Source organism: Anas acuta, chromosome 2 (assembly GCF_963932015.1).
Source record: "Anas acuta chromosome 2, bAnaAcu1.1, whole genome shotgun sequence".
In the NCBI taxonomy this organism is placed as follows: Eukaryota; Metazoa; Chordata; class Aves; order Anseriformes; family Anatidae; genus Anas; species Anas acuta.
Genome location: NC_088980.1, coordinates 5,439,364 through 5,460,256, shown reverse-complemented (window position 1 = coordinate 5,460,256; position 20,893 = coordinate 5,439,364). Strand labels below are relative to the sequence as shown.

At 51.5% G+C, this 20,893-nt stretch overlaps 1 protein-coding gene across 3 annotated transcripts; it reads right to left on the bottom strand.

Moving 5' to 3' along the window:
* LOC137852062 (cryptochrome DASH-like) lies at positions 1 to 12,720 on the bottom strand. Of its 3 annotated transcripts, none has more exons than XM_068673344.1 (14): positions 12,622 to 12,720; positions 11,700 to 11,872; positions 10,219 to 10,312; positions 9,392 to 9,522; positions 8,743 to 8,891; positions 8,307 to 8,395; positions 7,264 to 7,337; positions 6,020 to 6,109; positions 5,322 to 5,401; positions 4,253 to 4,312; positions 3,143 to 3,300; positions 1,678 to 1,797; positions 599 to 775; positions 1 to 373 (listed from the first exon to the last, which is right to left on the bottom strand). In XM_068673344.1, the coding sequence occupies exons 1-14, from the start codon at positions 12,676 to 12,678 to the stop codon at positions 266 to 268; spliced, it is 1,560 nt and encodes a 519-aa protein (XP_068529445.1). In that variant the 5' UTR covers positions 12,679 to 12,720; the 3' UTR covers positions 1 to 265. The 3 variants fall into 3 exon arrangements, with proteins under 3 accessions (XP_068529445.1, XP_068529446.1, XP_068529448.1); XM_068673345.1 differs by having other exon boundaries at positions 1 to 370; XM_068673347.1 differs by lacking the exons at positions 1 to 373; positions 599 to 775; positions 1,678 to 1,797 and adding an exon at positions 1,804 to 2,667.
* Positions 12,721 to 20,893: the final 8,173 nt, after the last annotated feature.

The following is a 20,893-nucleotide window of genomic DNA, read 5'->3' as shown; positions in this document are numbered from 1 at the left end:
CTCCAGCAGCAAATTTTTTAATTGCATAATGAACAGTGGTTTTAAAAGCTTTAAGAATGAAAAATCAGCATAAGAAAATTCGCGCTAAATGTCTCTTTCTGAGTACCTGCTGCACAAACCAGCTGCTCCAGTTTGTAAGAAGAGGTAGAAATTGAGCTTGTAACAGCTGGAAGGAACAGTGCCAAGCAGGAGGCACTGGAAAAGCAGCAACACCTGCTCGGAGTCCCAGTGAACTCTTCTCCAGCACGCACGTGGATCGCCTCCGTCACTCATCTTTCTTGCGAGAGAAGTAAAAATCAATCCCTCTGTCTTTGCGCTGCGCCGGGGCGTCAGCAGGTCCTCTCCTGCCCCGGGGATGGGGGCTTCTTCCCTGCTGCAAAGGAGAGACGAGCACTGAGACACTTCTGCTGCTGCTCTGGGCACAACACAGCCTTGGCACGCAGTGTTAGGAAGAAAAAAGTGCACGTGGCTCTTTCAGCCCCCAGATACGTGGCAAAAATTTGGGGTTGGCCTGAGAGGCGTGGTTCTAGTCCTGGATTTAGGAAATGAGAGTTTCTTGTAAGGTTTCCCAGCGCATCCCAGCTTTCCCAGTACTCACAAGCCTCTGGTTGATGTGCCTGCTCCACTCAGGGGCCCTCACGAGCGGCTGTGGGTAGGTCTGGCCCAGAATTACGCCCGCCTGGCGGAGCGCGGCGCTGCTCAGTGCCCACGGGGCATGGGCATCAGCTCCCGCAATGCCCTGTAGCTCTGGCAGCCACAGGCGCACGAAATCTCCCTGCAAACAGAAGGGACAGGGTCCAAAACCGAAGTGATGGGGGCTGTTCTGCAATTATCTGTACGTGGGAGGGTCTTCGTGAAAGAAAAGCTTGGTTTTCAGGGAAAGAAGCTGGTGGTGCAGCACCAGTCAGCTCTCGACACCTCCTGTTAAACCCGCTACCCAGAATTAGAGCCTGGAATGCAAGGACATGAGGATGAGCTCACTCTGCAGGCAGTGGAAGGAGGCAGAGGTGTTTGCGGGGTTCCCCTGGGCTGTTTAAGACAGGGCAAGGTGAAACCACTCCCCAAAAGTTGCATTTTTCTTTCCAGTGACTGACAGAAACCAGCATGAGCTTAGCTGTACACCTCGGTGCTTGGCTAAATGAACCCCGGGATCTCTCCAGCTGCGTCCCCTGCTAGGAAAAAATCTGATTCCTGTTAAATTCTTCCTGCTACGGTGGTAAAAGGGAATGCTGCTACCTAAGGAACGGGGTGGAAGCAGGATGTGAACGACACCAAAGCAATTGGAAAGGGCAATCTGTGTGCTTGGAGAGAGGCAGAGAAGCCGGAGGTTTCATCCAGCACCTCCTGAGGTGCCAGGCGAGCAGCTGAGGCTCTCCGGCCACTTCTGAGTCCCTCCCGAAGCTGCTGGAGGCAGGAGGTGCGTGACACCGATGGGACGTGGCCGCCACCCGGAAGAAACGCTGACGAAACCAAGCCGCGGGGAGCTGGGGAGTGCAGCAGACTGCAAACGTCAGCTTTTCCTGCACAGGGAGGAGGAGGAAGCTGCCCGCCTGCCGGCAGAGCGAGCACAGGGCTGCGGTGCCCACACAGCGCATCGATCCCCGGTCCCTGCAACTATCAAGACGAGTTTTGCTCTGCTGCTCGCTGCGAGGCAGCCCAGGATGATTTATAACTTACGTTGCCGTCGTAGTCCAGGCCTTGTTTAATCACGTTGAATTTCCTCTTGTCCCTGGGGTCGTTGCCAACGCCGGCGCTGTACAGCCAGTTGCCGTAATTGCTGCAAACGTCGTAATCAACCTTGAGGAGAGGAGGAGGAAAGAGAAAGCTTCATCACAACTCCCTCAGCCTTTGAGGGCTCACGTTCTGAGAAGCAGCAGCCCGGAACATTTCAAATACTCCAGAAATTCTTCCTGGGGACCACAGACAAGCAAAATCATCCCTGCAGATCCCATTAGGAAGGCTGGAGAAAAGTCTGAGGGAGGGGAGTGAGCACACAGAGTGCAGGAAGGTGCAACCAGCACAAAGCAGCAGTTGAGTCCCTGCTACACTTGAACCTATTCGACATCTCAAAAAATCTATCAAAAAGCTCTCAACAAAAAGCTCTTGAGGATGCTTGTGTAAAATGGAGCCAGGATTTTGAAAGAGGCACAAATGAGAGCAGAGCACGGTCCTGCCTGAGTGCCCTTGGGATTGCCAGGATCTTGGCCACTCCTAACTCTTAATCACCGCTAGCTTTGAGCACCAGGCTTGTCCTGACACGAATTAAGCTGGCCTCTGCATATCACACCCACCTTTGTCAGCCACAGCTGGCAGATGCCACCGAGAGCCAGGCTTGAAGCCATTCAGGAATGTGTCAGCGCGTTTGTGCGTGTGGGCGCCCCTCAGCTGTGCCAAACCAGGCTTCAGAGCAGCCCGTACACACAAGGCACTCAAGGTACAGGACTTAAATCAGGACTGAAGTGCAGATCTTGGCTGCCAGAGCCCAGCTCCAAGGAAGCTCAGAAAAGTTACATTAATAAAAAAGGCTCTTTTAATTAATTAACAAAAAAGGCTCTTTTAATCGCCTGTAGGAGGGAAGTGATGGTTTTGTTGCACCTCCAGCCACTCTCGTGAGCGGAAAGTTTCCTGAATATCCACAGCCTCTGGTATCCCACAGACGAGGTCTTCCTGGAAAGAAGCCGTGGGGCCAAGGGCAGCAGAGCAACCCAGCCATTTAACCGGGACTGTGTGAGTGCTGACTGGCACAAGGGAACGCTGCTCCCCTTGGCAGGGCGGTTGCTGACTCACCAGAAGGAAGAAAGATGCCTCCAGCCAGGGTGGAGCCCTGTGGAAGCTGAGCAATTATTGTCCCTGCTTGCCTGCTCCTCTCTGGGTGATTTCTCCGTCCACATCACCGCAAGGATCTGAGCCAACCCCAGCTTCAGTGGCCTGCACACATTTCTTTTTCTGTTCTATTTCAGGGCTGCCCTCCTCCCCAGCCTCTGGGACGAGCAAATTAGAGCATTGTTAACGTTATCTACGTTAACGTTATCTATGCTTGACAGTTTTATTGAGTATGACAGATTTCTGGCTAAAACTCAACAAGAGAAGGACCAAAAGTATCACTGCAAACTTCCTGGCTACCTCTTGGCTTCAGCCTTACCAGCAGGTGTTCGAACCACTCCGCCCCCATCCTCCAGTCCAGCCCCAGGTCCTTGGTGAGGAAGCTGGCGACGTTCTGCCGCCCTCTGTTAGACATAAAGCCCGTGGCAGCCAGCTCCCGCATGTTGGCATCGACAAAAGGAACCCCGGTTTTGCCCTCTGCGGAGACAAAAGGCGCTGCTGGGATGTGATGGCATTTTTTGGCACTCAGAACCGACCCGTGCGCATGCATTCATGGCTATCCGAGCAGGTAAAACAGTGCCAGTGCACAGCAGCAGGGAGAGAACTTTATGCTGGGGAGATTTCCTGATGTTCAGCTCTAAAAGACACTAGGAAGTAAACCGAATGGAAAATTAAAATGAGAATTTAAAAATAAAAAGGTACAGAAAAACTTCAGATTGGAAAACCAATGCATCAGGTGGAATTGAAGCAAAATAACTGTACAGACAGCAGGGAGATGGGCCAAGAACAACAACAAAAAATGTTGAGAAAGGATGAAGAGCGGAGTGGGGTGTATGGGACTAGTCCCTGAGGATTAGCACCTGAAAAGCAGAGAGCTTTTGTCTGTTGATAAGGAAAAAAATTGCTGTAGCTCTGTGTGAATGGACACATATAGCAGTAATGTGGAGAAAGATCCACAGATGTGCATGTCACTGGTTTGATACTTTAACCTGTTAGGCCCTCTGAGTTTTAATTTGGAATACTATCTTTGCTACTCATGTGACAACGAAGTTATAAAAGCTAAAAAAAAACAAACACACAAGTATATGAAAAGGCTGTGTGGCACAGCAAAAGGTGAGATTTATTCTAAGGCTGCTTTAACCTCACCAAAACCTCCTGGAAGAACAAACCTGGGCAGGGAAATCTACCTGCGGTTCATCTCACAGCCTGTGGCAGACAGAACCTGGGTATTTATGACATCCTGGGGGCCTGCTCCTGGATGGTGCTCGGTCTCGAAAGGCCGGCAAACATCCTGCACTCACCCAGGGTTCTGTGCTTGTTTGGTGATGAGAGTACAAAGTACAAACCTGAGCTGGCGCTGGGGCACACGTAAGCATGCGGGCAGGTGGAAACCAAGAGCACTGCTAGCCAAACCTCTTGTTCTACTGACCTTTCCAGCAGTCAAAGAGCAGAAGATCCTTTTTCCAGGGCACCTCTTTACTCTGAAGCCCTGTTGAGGATAAAAAGGAAGTGTTTGTGAAGACAAACGCTGACACAAGCATTTAAAAATGAAATGATGACAGCCAGAGGTGCCTTGGCTGACACAAGACATCGGGATGGAGCTAGCCCTCTGTCATCACAAACCACATTCCTTCTGCAAAGATTTTAGAGATAACATGTTCATCCTACAAAGTGTTGTAAAGGGGTGCCTGGTGCACGCAGGCGATGCTCAAGGCCTTCTGAATTTTGATTATTTGGCTTACTGGTGTTTGCTGTTTAACTTAAAAATGGCTCAGACCTCCTAAGCAGCCAGAGATACGCTCAGCTCCAAGGTAATATTTTCTTGTTCGGTTTTATTCCAGCACAGTGCGTGTGTGAAATCCATGATACTGACCCCAGAATTACTCTGCAGAAGCCCCCGGTAAGATTTTGCTCCTGCAGCTGGCTAGGAACAGATAAGGAGGACGACTTTTAAGTCTGCAGGGGTCTGATGGCAATTACAGCCCTGCACGGTGGGACGGAGACAGCAGGGACTCAGCTTTGGCTCCAGACATCTCAGTTCAGGCCCACCACTGGCACCAGGTACGATTCGAAATGCCACGGGGCGTTTGAAACAGCCACTTAGGCTTGGCAAATATGACTCAGGCCCTAAGGGAGATGTGTGCCCCTCCACAGCCACAGCTAGATGCCAGGCAGAATGCCCAAGGGCATCTAAAAGTGCTGCCCGAAGGAAGAGGGTCTCTGGAAACAGCACTTTTGCTCTTGTGCTGCTGTTTCCCACTAATATTTGTGCTACTGTTCCCTGTAGTTAATCAGATTGGAGGAAAAACTTCACAGCAGCCAGGACCGTGGTGTTAAGGCACTTCTGTGCAAAAAGCAACTCACCAGGAGCGTCCCAGGGCAGTGACACAAGCACTATAAGAAGGGTGTTGTACATCACAGCGCCTGCAGCCTCTTCTCTTCCTTTCCCTGTTTTAAGACCGTCCCTTTCCCCTCCGGATACAGAGACTCGCACGCACCTCTTACTGAGAAAATCCTTCTGCCGTGCTTCAGGGCCACGAATCGGAAGTAATCCCGCCACAGCAGTTCAAACAGGACCCTACAACACAAAGCCACGTGTTTGAAGAAGAAAACAAACAAAGAGAAACACACACATAAGCAAGCAAGAGGTCAATATCTGTCGCTTGAATTGGAATTGGGCATGAGTGAGCTCAAGGCCAGCCCAGAGATGGATTCACTGACCCCAAGCACCCCGCAGCAGCGCAGATTCCCCCAGTGCCACCTGCAGGCACGCAGCTGGTGGGTGAGGAAGAGCAGGGATCACCGGGCTGGCTGCATGAAGCCCGCTTCCGATCCCTTCTTCCCCTTTTCTAAGGCGTCGTGCTCGTGGGCAGCCAGCTGAGCGAGCGCGGGGCCCTTTTGCTGATTTACAGAGATCAGTCTTAAAAATTCTGAGCAGAAACCTGCCACCAATAGCCACGACAAGTGGCATTAATAATCCTCACTTATAAAATGCCTAAAGCCTCTGGATGTCAACGGCAGAGCAATAAACCCGTCCTGAAACAGAAGAGTGGTGAGCCCCAGAGGAACCAGACAGCAGGCACAGGCAAAATGAGCATTAATTAAGAAGAAAGTTAACAAATTGCTCTCTCCTGTGCGTGAGACGCCAGTTTCCTTTCCAGAAAACACGCGCCACAGCCATCACGCAGGGTCGTACCAGTAGGTGCTATCGTTTGCCCCTCTCTCCTTTTCATACTTCCGTAGCTGCTCGTAGATGTAGCGGGGGGAAATGCAGCCGAGCGCCAGCCTGGAAGCAGAAGGGAGATGTTTGGAATTCAGAACAGGGCAGTGCCTCACAGCCTGGTGGCTCCACAGAGGGCACAGAGGGGCAGCTTTGTGCTTAGAGCCTGAAAAATCTCGGAGGTCTCTTCCAACCGAGATGATTCTGGGATTCTGTGAAACCTCTTCAGCATCTGCCGCTGCTGTCCAGCAGCCCTCCTTCCCCTCTGGAGCAATTTATCCCAACGTCCAGGGCTCCTACAGCTGCAGCACCCACGAGTCTCGTTTGAGGAGCCACAGAAGGTGAGTGGCTTGCCGAAAATCTCAGGCAGGGTAGGAAAATAGGGAAGCAAAGCCAGCTCTGGCATTTCAACCCTGCAGGCTCCTTCTATTTGTTCCCCATCAGTGCCGTGCAGGGCAGAAAACAAAACGCAGACTCCAGCCCGATGGAAAAGGGTGATAAGACCCTAAGATTTTCCCAGAAATGCATTTGAATGCTATTCCTCACCGGGGCTGATGGAAACATTTGACCTTCTGGTGAGTTTTGGAAAACAGGAAGAAAGGATTTGAGTTTTTCCTTAATTGCTGACCAGCTGCACGCCTCAGCAATGCCCAGTGTGAGGCGTGAATGGCTGCAGCCTGAGCCAGCCCGGTGCTGATTGTCTGGCAGAAGAAGACTTCAGGGCAGGCAGATCAGGACTGGCTGTGCTGGGCAAACGGCCAGCTTGGAAAAAAAACTCGAGTGGCCACAACGCAGGAAAGAACTTCCCAGTGGCCCTGGATCCCCAAGTGCCAGCAGGTGGAGCCATCCGCTGCGAGCACTGAAGCAGAGGGCTGAAAATAAAAATCCTGACCTGGAGCAGCCCTGGAAAATTGTTTCACGTTGCGGTTCCGTGACACAGATCCGCAAAGCAGCACAGAGCCCACACTGCTGCTCTCAGCACGCTCAGCTCCTCACTGCTACCCTTCAGCAATTCCTAACTGCAGGAATGTTCCCGGGGAATAAAGAGCCTGATAATAAAGAGCAGTTCTGAGACTGCTGTACCCCGACAAAAAGGACAAGGGAATCACACTCAGGACCCTGTCCATGCTAAACGAGTGTTGAGCAAACAGGTAACGTCAATTTGGGGTGCGGGCAGAAAGGGAGCTTCAAACCTCACAACAGAAGTTTTTTTTTTTTACCATGGTGCGAATTTGGTTGAGTAATCCATTCCTATCAGCCCGTTCCGAGTCTCCTTGTATGATGCAACCAGGTTCTGGGTGAGAAAAGAACAAAAGACTTTAATACCTGACATGCCACCTGCTAAAATGTCTTTTATGTCAGAGCCAGGACGATCCGGCAGGGCTGGGCTCCCTCTCACGGCTGCCCGCAAGGGTTACAGAGCTGCCAAATCACAGCCTGGAGTGTGCAGAAATTAATCAGGCCAGCTCTGGGAAACGTGTCACGAGCCGTGCTCCCTGCTCCAACCTGTAGCACATTTCTTTCTGCAAGCACTGTGAAACACAGCACAGGTTACGAGCACTAGCGAACTGTTCTGGCTCACCAAGGGCTGATAATATTCGCATAACTGTAAAAAAAAAAAAAAAAAAAAAAAGGAGCAGGTTTTCCAGCAGTGATCACATTAGTGCTCCCTAAAGATTAAAAGCTGTCTGTGCTCCCCAGCACCAAGCAAACGCAGGATCTTCATAGCACAGCTGAAAGAATCCCCTGGAAGCTGTGTTAGTGAGCGCACCGGACAAATCATTTCTGAATTATTTGGCCACGAGTTTTTGGGCCAGACTGCTGGGAACAGCTGGCTGTGGGCAGCAGCCTGGCTCAGTGGTTCCTCACCCCAAATGCGACTGCAGCCCTTTGGGCTCCTTTTCACTCCTCCAAAACGGAGGAACTGAATTGCTGCTGACGTGGGAAGGGAAAGCAACATGAGGCAAGTCAAGGTAAAGAAACCAAAAGATGGTTCCAATTCCCTAAAGCTGAAGAAAGAGACACTAAAAAGGGGTGGCCACTAAACTACGTTCCTAAATATTTGTCTTACATTTCCAGTTCCTGGATGGCTTCTTTTTGATTTAGTTTGTCTTGCTGTGACACTGAAATAATGCTAATTCTCTCCTTTGTACAGTGCTAATACAGGAGCTAAGGAATTATTAGGAAGTGAACTGCAGCCTCACGCACTGGTACAGCTGGGTGTACGAGGGGGAGGATGCAGAGAAGGAAATGTGTGAGTTACCGTGTCCCAGAAATAATACTGGAGCCTCGCTAAAGCCTGGGTCTCTCCTCCACAGCAGGGGAAGGCTGTTCGTGGATCAGTCCCGGGATCTGCCACAGAAAACACCACCAGCTTGTTACCAACAAAAATCAGCCTCTGGAAAGCACCCCAACAGCAAGGAGCTTAAAAACAGGACGTTCAGCATGAGGGATGCTGCTCCAGGGAAATGCAAGGTTCTGCCAGAGCCTTGCTTTGAAAAAGGGCCACATCAGACACTCAAAACTGATGATTAGGAGAATGTTTTCTACCCAGGGCCTGCCAACCCAGCTCCTGCAGGCAGGGAATTTACCAGGGGCTCAGCTAGTGTGTGAAGGGCAACCGCTGCCTTAGGAGGCCTCTTTCTTTTGGTTCTCAGTAAGGGATTCACGGGAGCAGCAGCTAAATTCTGTTTTCTTACCTTTCTGTCCCAAATCCTCCATCGTGGGGATACAGCCTTCTTCCACGCCCGGAGCCAGAGGCTTCAGCTGATCTGGCAGCTGCAGGGCCGGCCGGACCTTCGCCTCGGCCTCCACCGCTTTTCGGAACTGGGTGTAGACATCGGGCAACCTGCAGGGATCGGAGCGCGGTCACATCTCCGTAGGAGAGCCGTGGAATTTCTGCCGTGTGCCCTCCTCACAGCCCTTCACTAATTTGCTTTCTGCTTCTGATGCAAACGGTGCCTTTTCCACTTATGGCGTGTCCTGATGGGGCCATTTATCTCACCTGAGGGGCAGATTTAGCTCACCTAAGTTTTAATCACCCCCAGGGCTGACCTCAGCATGGAAATGTGCAACCTCAGGCTGCCTTTATGATCGATGGAGACCAACAGGCATTGTTTTGGCCTGGCTTTTCTGCCCTATTTTATATATTTTCTTTAGGATACCACGAATCACTCAACTATGAACGAGATATCAAGGGATTATTGATGGAGGCATGAAGAGTCCACACCCAGAAGGCTTCTGCCACAGGCAGTTCTATCACGACCCCTCCTAAAACCCCTAAAACCCCTCTTGAGCGTTCAGTGGAGCGAGCAATCAGTGGGACAGGGGAGGAGTGCGTGGCATCACCTGGCGATGGGCCTGAAGGGAAGGTCATCGCGGTGGTACAGCGTGGCTGCCCAGAAGGGCTTCACCTCCACCCCGTGCTGCTCGCACACTTGGCACAGCTCCTTCTCCACGTCCAGCTCCTCCTGAGTAGCCTGGGGAGAACACAATGCGCTGAGACCACTGCGGGGCCAAACCCAGCTGGCATTTGCACGCTCCCTTAGCAGCGCTGACGCCAGAATGTGGAGGAGGTGAGAGTAAAGCTGCTCTGAGGAGCCAAATCCACCACCAGACGCCCTGGAATACTTGTTACAACCTCAGAGATGAATATAAAGTGGATAAATGAGGCCAGGCTTTTTCCAACAGCCAAGCAGAAAAAGATTCAACAAACTGCCACTCAGGGCAAGAGGCTGGGTTATCATCTTGTGAGCAGTGAAGCTTGATGTAAGACCTTGCAGATATTTTACATTTGCATGGACTGCAAAGGTAACTGGACAAATACATGGACAAGAAGTTTGTTGATCAGTAGGGAACATGAGGACAGCACTCCTGCCTTGAGAAGTCCTTCAGCCATGGGATCCTGGAGGCTGGGGAGGTATTTAGGGGGAGCATCTTGCCCTGCTCCTTTGGTTTTCTCTCCCCATCTGCTACTGGGCACTGCCAGGAGAATGGCTGCGGAGTAAGATGGGTTCCAGGGCAGGTCAGTGAGGTGCCAACCCTGCCGGCAGCCACGGCCCAGATTCCTGCTTCCTTCCTCACCAACAGCTGCAATCCAGCCAGGAATCCCACCACAATCATGTAGAAGAAACCTCGCTAATTTTACCTTTTAACCATGACAATACTTCCCTTACCTCTTCATGGAAAGCGACGACTCCAACGCAGCCCAGCTGAGTAATCAGATCACGGACCACATCTTCTGGCTTCCCTTTTCTCACAACCAGGGTACTGCAAACACAAAAGGTTGGCCCGAATTAGGTTTGATGTCATCGCTGGTTGTGTATAGAGGAGCCCAGGCACCCGGGTGCCCGTTCTGTGAGGAGCACAGCCAGCCCGTGGAGGCAGACAGACAGGATTTGACAAGCCCACTTTTTTTAGGAACTACTGAACGCAGTTTGCAAGCCACCGAGGCAGAGTTTGCACTGAACACATTCCTACTGGCCCGGAAGCCTTAGAAAGGATGACCGGGCAGAAAGCCAGGCTGTTACCTAAACGTGAATCTGTCAGATCTGCTCAGCCTCACACACACACAGGCTGAGATTTGAGAACTGAATCCTCTTCCGATCTCCTTCGCAGGTAGTGGCGGCTTGTGGGCAGACCCCCCTCTGCTTTCACGTGGGATTGTTCAGAGGAATTCTTTCCGTGTCTTAGTAAGAATCAACAAAACTCCCCTCCCACACTGCAACCCCACAAACTGCCCAGCTGTGTACCCAGGGCACCGAGCCAAAAGAGAAGCTGTGATGAGAAAGCTGGCCAGAGGTGGGTGCAGAGAATTCCGGGCAGAACAATCTCTTAGCAGCCACTAAGGGTGGCCCAGCAGCATTCAAGCAGCTCTGGATCTGTTCGCTGCAGGGTGAGGGTGCAACTACCCACTGATCGCTTGTTTCAGCCCCCCAAAACACCCCTCAACCTGCATGATCTGCACTGCCACTCTTCTTGCATCTCCTGCCAACGCTGTGCTGCCCTGGGAGAAGACGGGCTCACTGATGCATCTTCTGCTAAGCAAAGCCAAATGTTCCCAAGTACTGGGATCTCTTTCATGCCCTGGTCTACCCTAAGTATAGTTCCTAAAGGTACATGAAAGAGGAATCCCTGAAGATCCCCTTCCCACAGCATAGCCTGCCAAAGGGAACAGGTTTGCTGGGACAGGGCATGAGCAAATTTAACTCCAGTCTCACAAGCCAGGACCCACGGAGGTCTGGCAAGCCAGTTCCTGAGGAAAACTTGCTAGGGACAAGGAAAGAAGCATGCCGAGGTGCTTGGTGCCACTGCCTGTGTCTTGGGAAACTGCAGTTCATGTCTCTGCAGGATTCTGGGCAAAGAGCTTGTGGCTGAGACCCATCTGTGCTATCTGATGTCAGGAAAGCAAAATCTGAATGGCACACAGCCTGGATGTTACCTAAAAGTGAAAAGTTAGCCTCAGTCCCTTGCAGATGCCACAGCAAGTCATCCAAACAGGGCTTGGGCAGTGACCAACGCTAACAGAAGGGCTGCACTCTGGAACAAACCATCATCACAGCCCCAGACTGTCAGGATTTGACTCACAGCATAGATAAGTGTTGAAAAAGAGAAGGAAAATTAAAATAGATGTGATGTCTCTATGGTGCTTTCTCACCTTCCTTTCTTCTTGAGCGTTTCCCTCAGATCTTTCACGCTTTCCAGCAGAAACCTGAGCCGGTGCGGCCCCGTCTTTGGGAAGCCGTAGCAGTGCGTGCCCGCGTAGTGCCGCGGGTCAAAGCAGTAGAGGGGAATGAGGTAATCGGCATTGCTGGCAGCCCAGTGCAGCACCTGGAAATATGGAGAGGGCCTTGACAGCACAGGTGTGGGGGATTTAGGGTTGGGGTTGGGGATGGGGATGGGGATGGGGATGGGGATGGGGATGGAGCTGGGGTTGGGGTTAGGGTTGGAATTAGGGTTGGGGTTGGGATTGGGGTTGGGGTTAGGGTTAGGGTCAGGGTTAGGGTTAGAGTTGGGGTTAGGGTTGGGGTTGGCATTGGGGCTAGGGTTGGGGTTAGGTTTAGGGTTGGGGTTGGGGTTAGGGGTTGGGTTGGGATTGGGGTTAGGGTTGGGGTTGGCATTCAGGCTGGGATTGGGGTTGGGGTTAGGGTTAGGGCTAGGGCTAGGGTTAGGGTTACAGTTAGGGTTAGGGTTACGGTTAGGGTTAGGGTTGGGGTTGGGATTGGGGCTAGGGTTGGGGTTAGGTTTAGGGTTGGGCTTGGGGTTAGGGTTGCGGTTAGGGGTTGGGTTGGGATTGGGGTTGGGGTTAGGGTTGGGTTGGGGTTAGCGTTAGGGTTAGGATTGGGGTTGGGACTGTGTTTGGGGTTGGGGCTGTGGTCGGGGTTAGAATCGTGGCTGGGGTTAACATAAGGGGTAGGGTTTGGGTTGGGGCTAGTGTTACGGTTAGGGCTGGGGTGAGGGTTGGGCTTGGGTTTGGGGAGGGACACCTCTCCGCAGATTACCCATGAGCGGGGTGGCACTGGGGGTACTTGCACAGAACCCCCCCCCCCGCTGAGGGGATTTCACCGGCCGGGCCCTACCTGGTTATCGTGAGCCCGCAGGTCGCAGCGCAGCAGGCAGACAGCCGCCCTCGCCATGGCCCTCCCTCAGCCCGGCCCCTCAGCCCTCCCCGTTCCTTCCTCCCGCCCCAATTCTCCTCATCCCTCCCCACTCCTTCAGCCCGCCCCGGTTCTCCTCAGGCTGCCTGAGGCTTTGCAGAGCCACCACATCGCCACCAGGCCATCCTCGAGGTCCCTTCCAACTCCCCGACTTGGTGGTTCTCCTGGAAGCCCCGAGGAGGCACGGAGACCGTGGTGTCAGCCTTCTGCTTGCTCACCTGCTGCTTGCGAGCTGTCACTTCAGCAATAAAAGTTGTGATTCCCAGCACTGACGGCAGCAAAGTGAGGCTGGACTCATCCGATCGTTTCCGTAATTCGGCGTCGGACAGTGGGGATCACGCATCCCTTGCTCAGTCTGCATTACTCACTGAATTGTTCCTCGGGGTCTTTTTTTTTTCATTCAGCTGCTCTCATAATAAGAGGAAACGTTAAAACAAAACAAAACAAAACAAAACAAAACAAATGGTCTGCGTGGCTCCCTGGCCGAGGTCTCCAGCCACATCCTCCTCGTGTCCACCCCGCTGGTGCTGCTGGGCTGGGCAAGGATGGAGAAGGGTTACTGGTGATGTCGGGGATCAGGTTTACAAGAAGGAATTCTTCCAGACATACCCAAAATGCTGAAAGGGACATCAGGGGGAGCCACACCGGGTCTTAAACACCCACCAGATTGTAGCACCCTGATCCTACAGAGTCCTGGGGAGTCCCGGTTTTATTTTCAGCGCTGCGCGTTGGCTGCCTGCGGGAAGTGGGGCCGCTTCCCCACGTGCTCCCTGTGACACAAAACCTCCTGAGTCCCTTTCTGTGGGCTCTTTTTCCTGGCTCAGCAGCCTGCCAGGCCCTGTGTAAGAGCCGGTGACTCATCTCGGAGGCCTCCTGGTTGGTGAAAGAAAAAGGAGAGCCGCAAACTTTGGCCTGCGCCCAAGGAAAACACCGCCATCGGCTCACAACGCGCACGCTGCGGAGGGAAGCCTCTCCCCTCATCGCACCAGAAATTAAAGGGTTTTATCAATCCGGTTTAGTAAATCTTCCCTGCTTGCCTCTGCCTTCGTCGGGGCAAGGACGAGCAGCACAGTTGGCTTCACTTCTGTCTGCAGCCGAGTAATGACATCCGCTGGTGGCTTACTCAGAGCTGGCACTGCGACTCCAAGAGGTCTTATTTAAGGTGCGTGCAACAGAGAGGTGCCCAAAGGCTGAAAAGGGCTCGTTTCCCACTGGAAAGGAAGGCTGCTTTAGCAGAAATAAAGAGAGGAGATTTGAAACTACGCCGAGGAGGAAGCAAAAGTGGGTTTAGAAGCAAGCACAGCTCGGCCAGCTTGCTGTTTGTGTAAAGGATGCAATGGTGTTCAGGAAAAGCGGTGGTGAGGAGCACTTTGTTCCAAAATTAGAAACCAGGAGAGCTGTCTGTGTTATCCGTGGGCTCTGGAGATCCTCGCCTGGTTTTTCCATTCCGATGAACACAGTCACCGAGAACAAAAAGCTTTATTTACTTTTTTCCACTGACACCTGTCTCTTCACTCCGAGGTGGCGTTCCAGCTTTCCAATCCCCCCTGAGCAGCGCAGAACCTTTGCCAGGAGGCTCTGCAGTAGCAGCAGGCCTTACGCCAGCACGGAACAAGCTTTCCACGTTCGTGGGACACGGGGGGAGGTCTGTGAACTCACGTAGCCGTCCTCTTCCCCTTCGGGTGTCCCTGTTCATTCACTAAAGCCATTTATCAGCTTGCGTTTATTCCCGGAGGTGTCACGGTCAGCAACGTTTGTTGCACCTATCGTGGGTAACAGAGTCACAGAATTACAGCTCATCATTCCTGCAGCACGCTCTCCTTTTGTGCCTTGTGCAGAACAAACCTGTCAGAAAGCCATCTGGTTTTGTGCCAGAGGAATTGGAGGGGGGTCCAAGCTTCCTTTTGTCCTCCTCCTCTCTCCTCTGTGCTGTCCTGTCCATTTATGTCCATGTCCATACGCATCTGTGACCAACCAGCTCCACTCAGGTGGGGTTTCAGGTGGCTAAAGTAACAAAACGGGCCTGAATATTTCCTCTCTCATTTTGGAAGCAGGTCCCAGCCGTTGCTTCCTCTAAGTCTCTGTGAGAATGATGCTTTTGCAGCTAGTTTGTTGTGCATGAAATGGCTGGCACTGCTATTTGATGGTTTACTGAGTCTCCCCCTGTGCCATGCACAGAATCTTGAACCACGCCACCATCAGCTGTTTCTGTAAGAGCTTACCTGTGATGTAGCGCTCAAAGACAGATTGGAGTGATTCTGTTTGCAGTCCTGCCGTGGCCAAGCATATGCCCTAACTTCTCCTTGGGTATGACAAGGACAATCTAATTTTCTGGGAGTTGAGTAGCCTAAATCCTCCCCACCAGCATTAGACACCTCTTCCTTTTCTGATATTCCATCAGAGCCTTTCCCTGGTGCCATTTGTTGCACTTATTTGAAGAGCTCTTGGCTTGTCTTGGCTCTTGCCAGCAGGCAGTGTGCGGGGACTGTCTGATTTTGGTTCTGCCACCTTTGTAGGACAGCACACAGACCGGTCGCTCTCCCTAGGTCAGCCCGTGATCATTAAATCTGTCATTTTCCCCGCTGCCTTTCAGCGCTGTTTCCTCCATCAGGAGCCTGATGACCTTCTGCGAGCTCTCATCCACCTGCAATTACTGCACTCAGCTGAGGTTTGCCAAACGGTTTAAATAAATGGGTTAGTGGCTAGGGTCAGCTACTGCTTGTGGCTGCTGTAACACGCCCTCGCCTGGAGTATGCCCTCAAAATACGAGAAGAACCTACCTGGCTGAAGGATCAGATGCGCACAGCCACAATTAAAGTAGCTTAATGTCAATAAATTAAATCCTTGCTTAATGTAATCCAACGTGGCTTCACCGGAGCTGACCGAAGACTTGCTTCAGCCCTCGGTTGAGTAGGAATCTCAGTTCAAAAGGCTTCTAAAGCAAAAAAAAAAAAAAAGAATTTGCGGTTTTGTGGTCACAATTAGGCCTGGGAACATCACGTCTTTGTCGTGTTCTGATTCAGACTTCCTCCTGTATTATTGGAACGGCTCGGTTCAGCCTCTGCCTCCAGCTCTCGTGCTGCACAGTGGATGTAACATCACTGCCACAGCGCATCCGAGCGTTGGCTGCCTGCGTCTCAGAGAGCCATCTCTGATGATAATGGAAGCACGGAATATTCCAGACAGTTACATTTATAGAAGGATACACTCAGGTCACCTCAGGCATCGTAAAACACAGATCCCAATGTTCCTGCCTGCTGAGGTATGTCGATAGACACCAGGCCCTTTCTGTGATGCCTGGTATGGGCTCCACATCTCTCAAAAGTTTTCTCTTGGGGATGAATCCCCCAGTCTGAGCAGTCCTGCAGGCCCCTTCTCCTTCCCGTGCAGCAAGGAAAGGTTCTGTGCTGGAGATGGGAAGAGCCAGCACTGAACAAGGATGTGAAGGATTGTTCTGCAGGCCTGCTAAGAGCTGAGCCCTGATCCTGTGGGTGACACATGTGAACCAAAAAAAGGAGTCAGGTAAAAAGCCTTCACTTTCTCCACTCCTCCCCAAATAATATTTAGCGTGGTCCCCACCAAGTTCTACCTAAAATAGCTTTTGTCTGTCGCCATTTACCCATTTAGATCAGATCTACGAGCTGCATTAACTTGCTCCTATTGTACTATTGCAGTTGGACTCCTGCCATCCTCCCCCCGTGGGTTTTCCACAGATCTCGATTTCAAAGTTTCGGCGCTTGCAGAACTCCGTTGTGTGAGTTCAGACGAGCTAAAAAAAAAATTAGTCATGTTTCCTCTATTCCTGCTGCTTTACGAGGCTTCCTATTTGCAATCCAATTATTTTTAATTTTGACCGTGGTCCTATTGTTCGCCGGGGAGATAATCATCTTATCTCGCCGCCGGGCTATTTCTCTCCTTTCTCGTGTAGTTTCAGATGGATTCAAGAAATCGCCCTCGCACAAAGCACACCGAGTTGGGCGAAAGGGCATCTCACGACCGCTGGCTGCTGCGAGATTTGGGAAATGTCTCCCTTTTGGACAAAGTAAGAGGTTGGAAGGATGCGGACATGCCACAAGGGCAGCTGTTTCGGTGTGCTAATTGCATAGATGGTTAATTTTTATCCATCCCGGAGCACCCTCACGGAAACACGTGGGTGAAGTGAAAAGGCAGCGGGTGACACTGAGTTTTGCTCACCAGCTCTGACCAATGGCCACAGATGACAGTCAGCCGTGATTTTGGTCAGGGAGAAGCCAGAAAAATGTCTGAGTGCTCCTGCAGGACCCTTCTGCTCCTTGTTTCCCTGCTGAAACCACGTTAGCTCCACACTGGAAAGTGGGATCTCCCCGCCGGGCTGTGCATCCCATAGGAAGGCTTTCCACAGGACATCCATGAATGCTCTCAATCCCCTCCACGTGTCCTGAGACCTTATCAAAGGGATTTAAACAGCAGCAGGTCAGCTCATCGCATTTTTAGGCTCGATTTTGAGTCATTTCCACAGGAAAACAAATGCCCAGGACCGGCTGAGCACAAACCCAATGGCTCAGGCCCCTCACAAACCTTCCCAGTTTCCCCCATGCGTGGAGGATTTGGGTGGTTAACACACCAACAACCACGCAACGGAAAGTCAGAGGGACTGCTCCCTTCTGTGTTTTGTAACCTTCACCCAAATCCACTCTCCCAGCGCTGGATGCCGCGCGCTTTACCCCCAGCTTCCTAATTACGGCTCGTATTTTGCTGCAGCTGAGGAAACGAGGACATATGGCTGCTGTGATAAGAGATGGCCGCGAGCTGTCTGTGCAGCAGGGCTGCAAACTTTCTGTGCAAGCCCACTTCTAAAACAAAACAGGCGTAAACAGCCAGCTTGTGATTGTTTCTGCCGTTTCTCCCCCCCCTCGTGACAGATTTAAGGGAAAAACTGCGGGTTTGCAGTCGATGTGTGCGGATAAGTTTATGGCTAACAGGACGGGTCCCACTTATGGTAAAGCAGTTTCTGCTTCCCCTGGTTTCTGGCAGCTCAAATCCAGCTCCATGAAGAAATACGAAGGCTCACGGGCGCAATGGCTGCTTGTGCTTGATTCCCCGTCAGCTGCGGGAGTGTAGACATGCCTGAAGAGTTCTGGTGGGAGCTTCTTCAGCAAGAATGCACCAAGAAGTGTAAAATGCTCTAAAACGGCAGCTGTAATCAGGAGAGGGATTATGGAAATAAGGTCGGGTTCTCAGGGAGCCAAATCCTGCCAAAGGCAGGGGAGTCAAAGAACGGGGCAGGCTGGACACACACGCCTGAAGCCAAGTCAGGACCAAGTCTCAGTCTCATCCCTCAGCCTTTACTCACGAGGGGCCAGTCACAGCATGGGGGAATCTCAGTTCTACCCAGGAAACTTGTGATTTTCTCTGAACTTTGGGGGAAGTTGGGACAGAAATGCAGGATATCCCCTGTGATATTTGGCTTTCTTGCACTTTCAGCTGCAAATGCTGCAAGGACGGTGTTTCTTGTGCTCCTTTCCACAAGCTTCTGGCATCAGATGAGCCCGTAGATATTTTGGGATGGTTCTGACCTTGTCTGAAAAGGTCTAAAGTGTGTCTGTTTGCAGCCAGGGCTCTCAGCTCTGCCCCTCTGAGCAGCCTGATGTCCAGCATCACCGTGCAAATTCTGCTTGGAGGACACAAGTTTCCAGGTATACATGGTGTGTGAAGGAGCACTGCAGAAAAACGCTCTGTAATTGTGTTTGCTCACCAAGCCAACCTGCAATCGGGTCCCCTCCACTTTCACTTTGTCCTCCTTGGAGCTCTTTCTGCCTTTGTTTAGGCAGAGAAGGTGAGTCATGGAACAACGGTGGCACGGAAAGTTACATCCAGCCGCGCGAGCACACGTGACAGCTACCAGGAAAAAAAAAAAAATCATCCACACAACTTAACCTCGGTGTAATCCCACCCAGTGGGGATGAATTCTGAGTTAAAACCTTTGTGTTTTGGTGTATCAGCGCTGCTGCATGCTGCTGTCACACTCAGCCTTCTGCATTTGTTTGAGGAAAGAAGTCAAAACCCACTGAGGCAAAGAGCCTGCTTGCTGTGAGGGCTTTCCCATAGCAGATCCCATGCAGGGAGGACAATCCCAACGACCAGGGAGCATTTCGTGCAATACGAGAGGAAGAGGAGGGCAGCTGGGAAGTGATGGGGGCTCAGCAACCCTGCCACAGCCCAAAATAGCAGCAGTTAGGTAAAAGCCAAGTGTCTTCCCCTTTCGCTCCCCACAGCAAACGCTGGTGCTGACATCATGAAAGGAGGAGCATAAACTGAACTGCCCAGGGCTGTGATTTGCAAGTTCTGGGGCTGCAGATCCACTTTTCTTGCATGTCACTAGCACCCACTGGTGTTACCCAATTTTTCTCTGCAGATTTTGTCAGGGTTGTGTAGGCCTGCACTAACCAGTCCTCCACTAAACCATATCGCTCAGTTCAACATCTAAACGTCTTCTGAAGACCTCCAGGGATGGGGACTCCACCATTTCCCTGGGCAGCCCATTCCAATGCCTCACAACCCTCTCAGTAAAGAAGTTCTTCCTAACATCCAACCTAAAGAAAAGAAGGAAGAAGCAGGCTGTATGGATACAAGGTGTGCCGTGCCTACTGTCCTCAGGGACAGAAAACAGCTCTGTGTCTCTCTTATTTCTGCATAGCCAGAAAGAAATAAGAAATTAAGAAATAAGAAATAAATAAGAAATAAGAAATAAGAAATAAGAGAGACACTACAACCACCGTCTGCACTGACTTTCCATAAAGCTCTCCGCTGTGTGTTCCTTGCTCCTCTCCAGAAAGGTGCTGAGGGTTGCTGGGTTGCGTTTGTACCACAACACGCAGAGCCACACACCTCCACGCATCCTGCCAGGCTTCAGCAATGCTTTCAGGAGCAGCTCGAGGAGGCAGAATTTTGGGGCAGCGTCTCAGCACGCCCATCAGCAGAGAGCTGCTGGCATCAACAGAACGAGGCTTTGCACACAGGGCGGGCGTTGCATTGTTCAGGAACACCCTAGAACCGAAATCCCTGCAGCTGGATTCCTGGAGCATCAAACGAGTTGAGGAAAGAGAAACTGCTTTGGAAGGAGTTTTCACAAGGAAATGCTGCTTGCCTAATGGATTCCCATTAAAAACAGGAGGTTTTACAGGAGATCCTTGTCACTTAGTGCCTTATATGCTCGAAACCCAAGTCCTGGAGCCCTGTGCCTGGTTCCCAAGGTAAACACATCTGATTCATTTCAGAAATGCATCTGCACAAGAATTCATTACATACATCCCCGATGGGCAGGAGCCAAACATTTCGAATGTGCCAAGTTACCAGAGCTTTATTAAAAGCTGTAAGGGTTAGAGGGAAGGTGCAGAGAGAGGCAACCTCCTTCTCCAAGCCAGGTGGCTCAGGATAGACTTACGCCGCTTCCCAAACCGATGAGGCAAGCTGGAGTCAGAGGTTCCTTCCAGCAACAGCTCGGTCCCCCTGGATGCCTCTCCGTAAGCTGCACAAATATTCTGGGGAGGGGGAGGGAGCGGGAGAAGAGTGAAACCTATTCAATTACATCAAGATCACGACTAACCCCAGTAAAATCATTTATGGAGTGAGGGAACCCGGAGCGGTTTGGGCTGGAGCCATCTGCTGTTATTTGGTACACAGAATTGGTTTCTATGGATTTTATTAATAGGTCACGCGATTGTATGCGGGGCTGTGAGATCTGAAGCTCTCTGGAGGGGTCCCTGGTTGGGGTTTCTATTGCCTTTACAGGCAATAGGCTTTTTTATTTTGCTGAAACTTTCTTGCAGCAGCCAGCCCTGAAAAGCTTGAGGTGAATGGGTCTGGGTTTAGGATTCTGCCTGTTTTGTGTTTTTTTTTTTTTTTTTTTTTCTCTCCCACACAACTGCAGACTGACTTTGTTCCTGTTCTTCTCCACAACGCATTTACTAAATGGGGAAACGGGGAACCAGTCAGCAAAACACTCTTACTCACTTTCTCCATCGTCTGCGAGAGTTCTCTGCCTTTCTCACAAGCGTGAGTGATTTCTACTGCAAACCTCAGGCCCCACTCGCATCATCTTTGAGGCTCAGGCCTTGTTTTCACTTGTTTTGCCTTCAAGCCTTCGAGGGCTGAGCCCAAGGGGACCGGGATGCACCAAGGAGCCTTGGGGCAGGTGGGTGTGAGTCAGAGCTGC

What these genes read in the sequence shown, in the direction of transcription:
- LOC137852062 (XM_068673344.1), bottom strand. Translation starts at nt 12,678, where the DNA reads ATGGCGAGGGCGGCTGTCTGCCTGCTGCGCTGCGACCTGCGGGCTCAC. An exon ending in TCGTCGCTTTCCATGAAGAG is followed by an intron (nt 9,523 to 10,218) that starts GTAAGGGAAGTA and finishes TGTTCTCCCCAG; the next exon opens with GCTACTCAGGAGGAGCTGGA. An exon ending in GCAAACGATAGCACCTACTG is followed by an intron (nt 5,402 to 6,019) that starts GTACGACCCTGC and finishes TTTGTGTTGTAG; the next exon opens with GGTCCTGTTTGAACTGCTGT.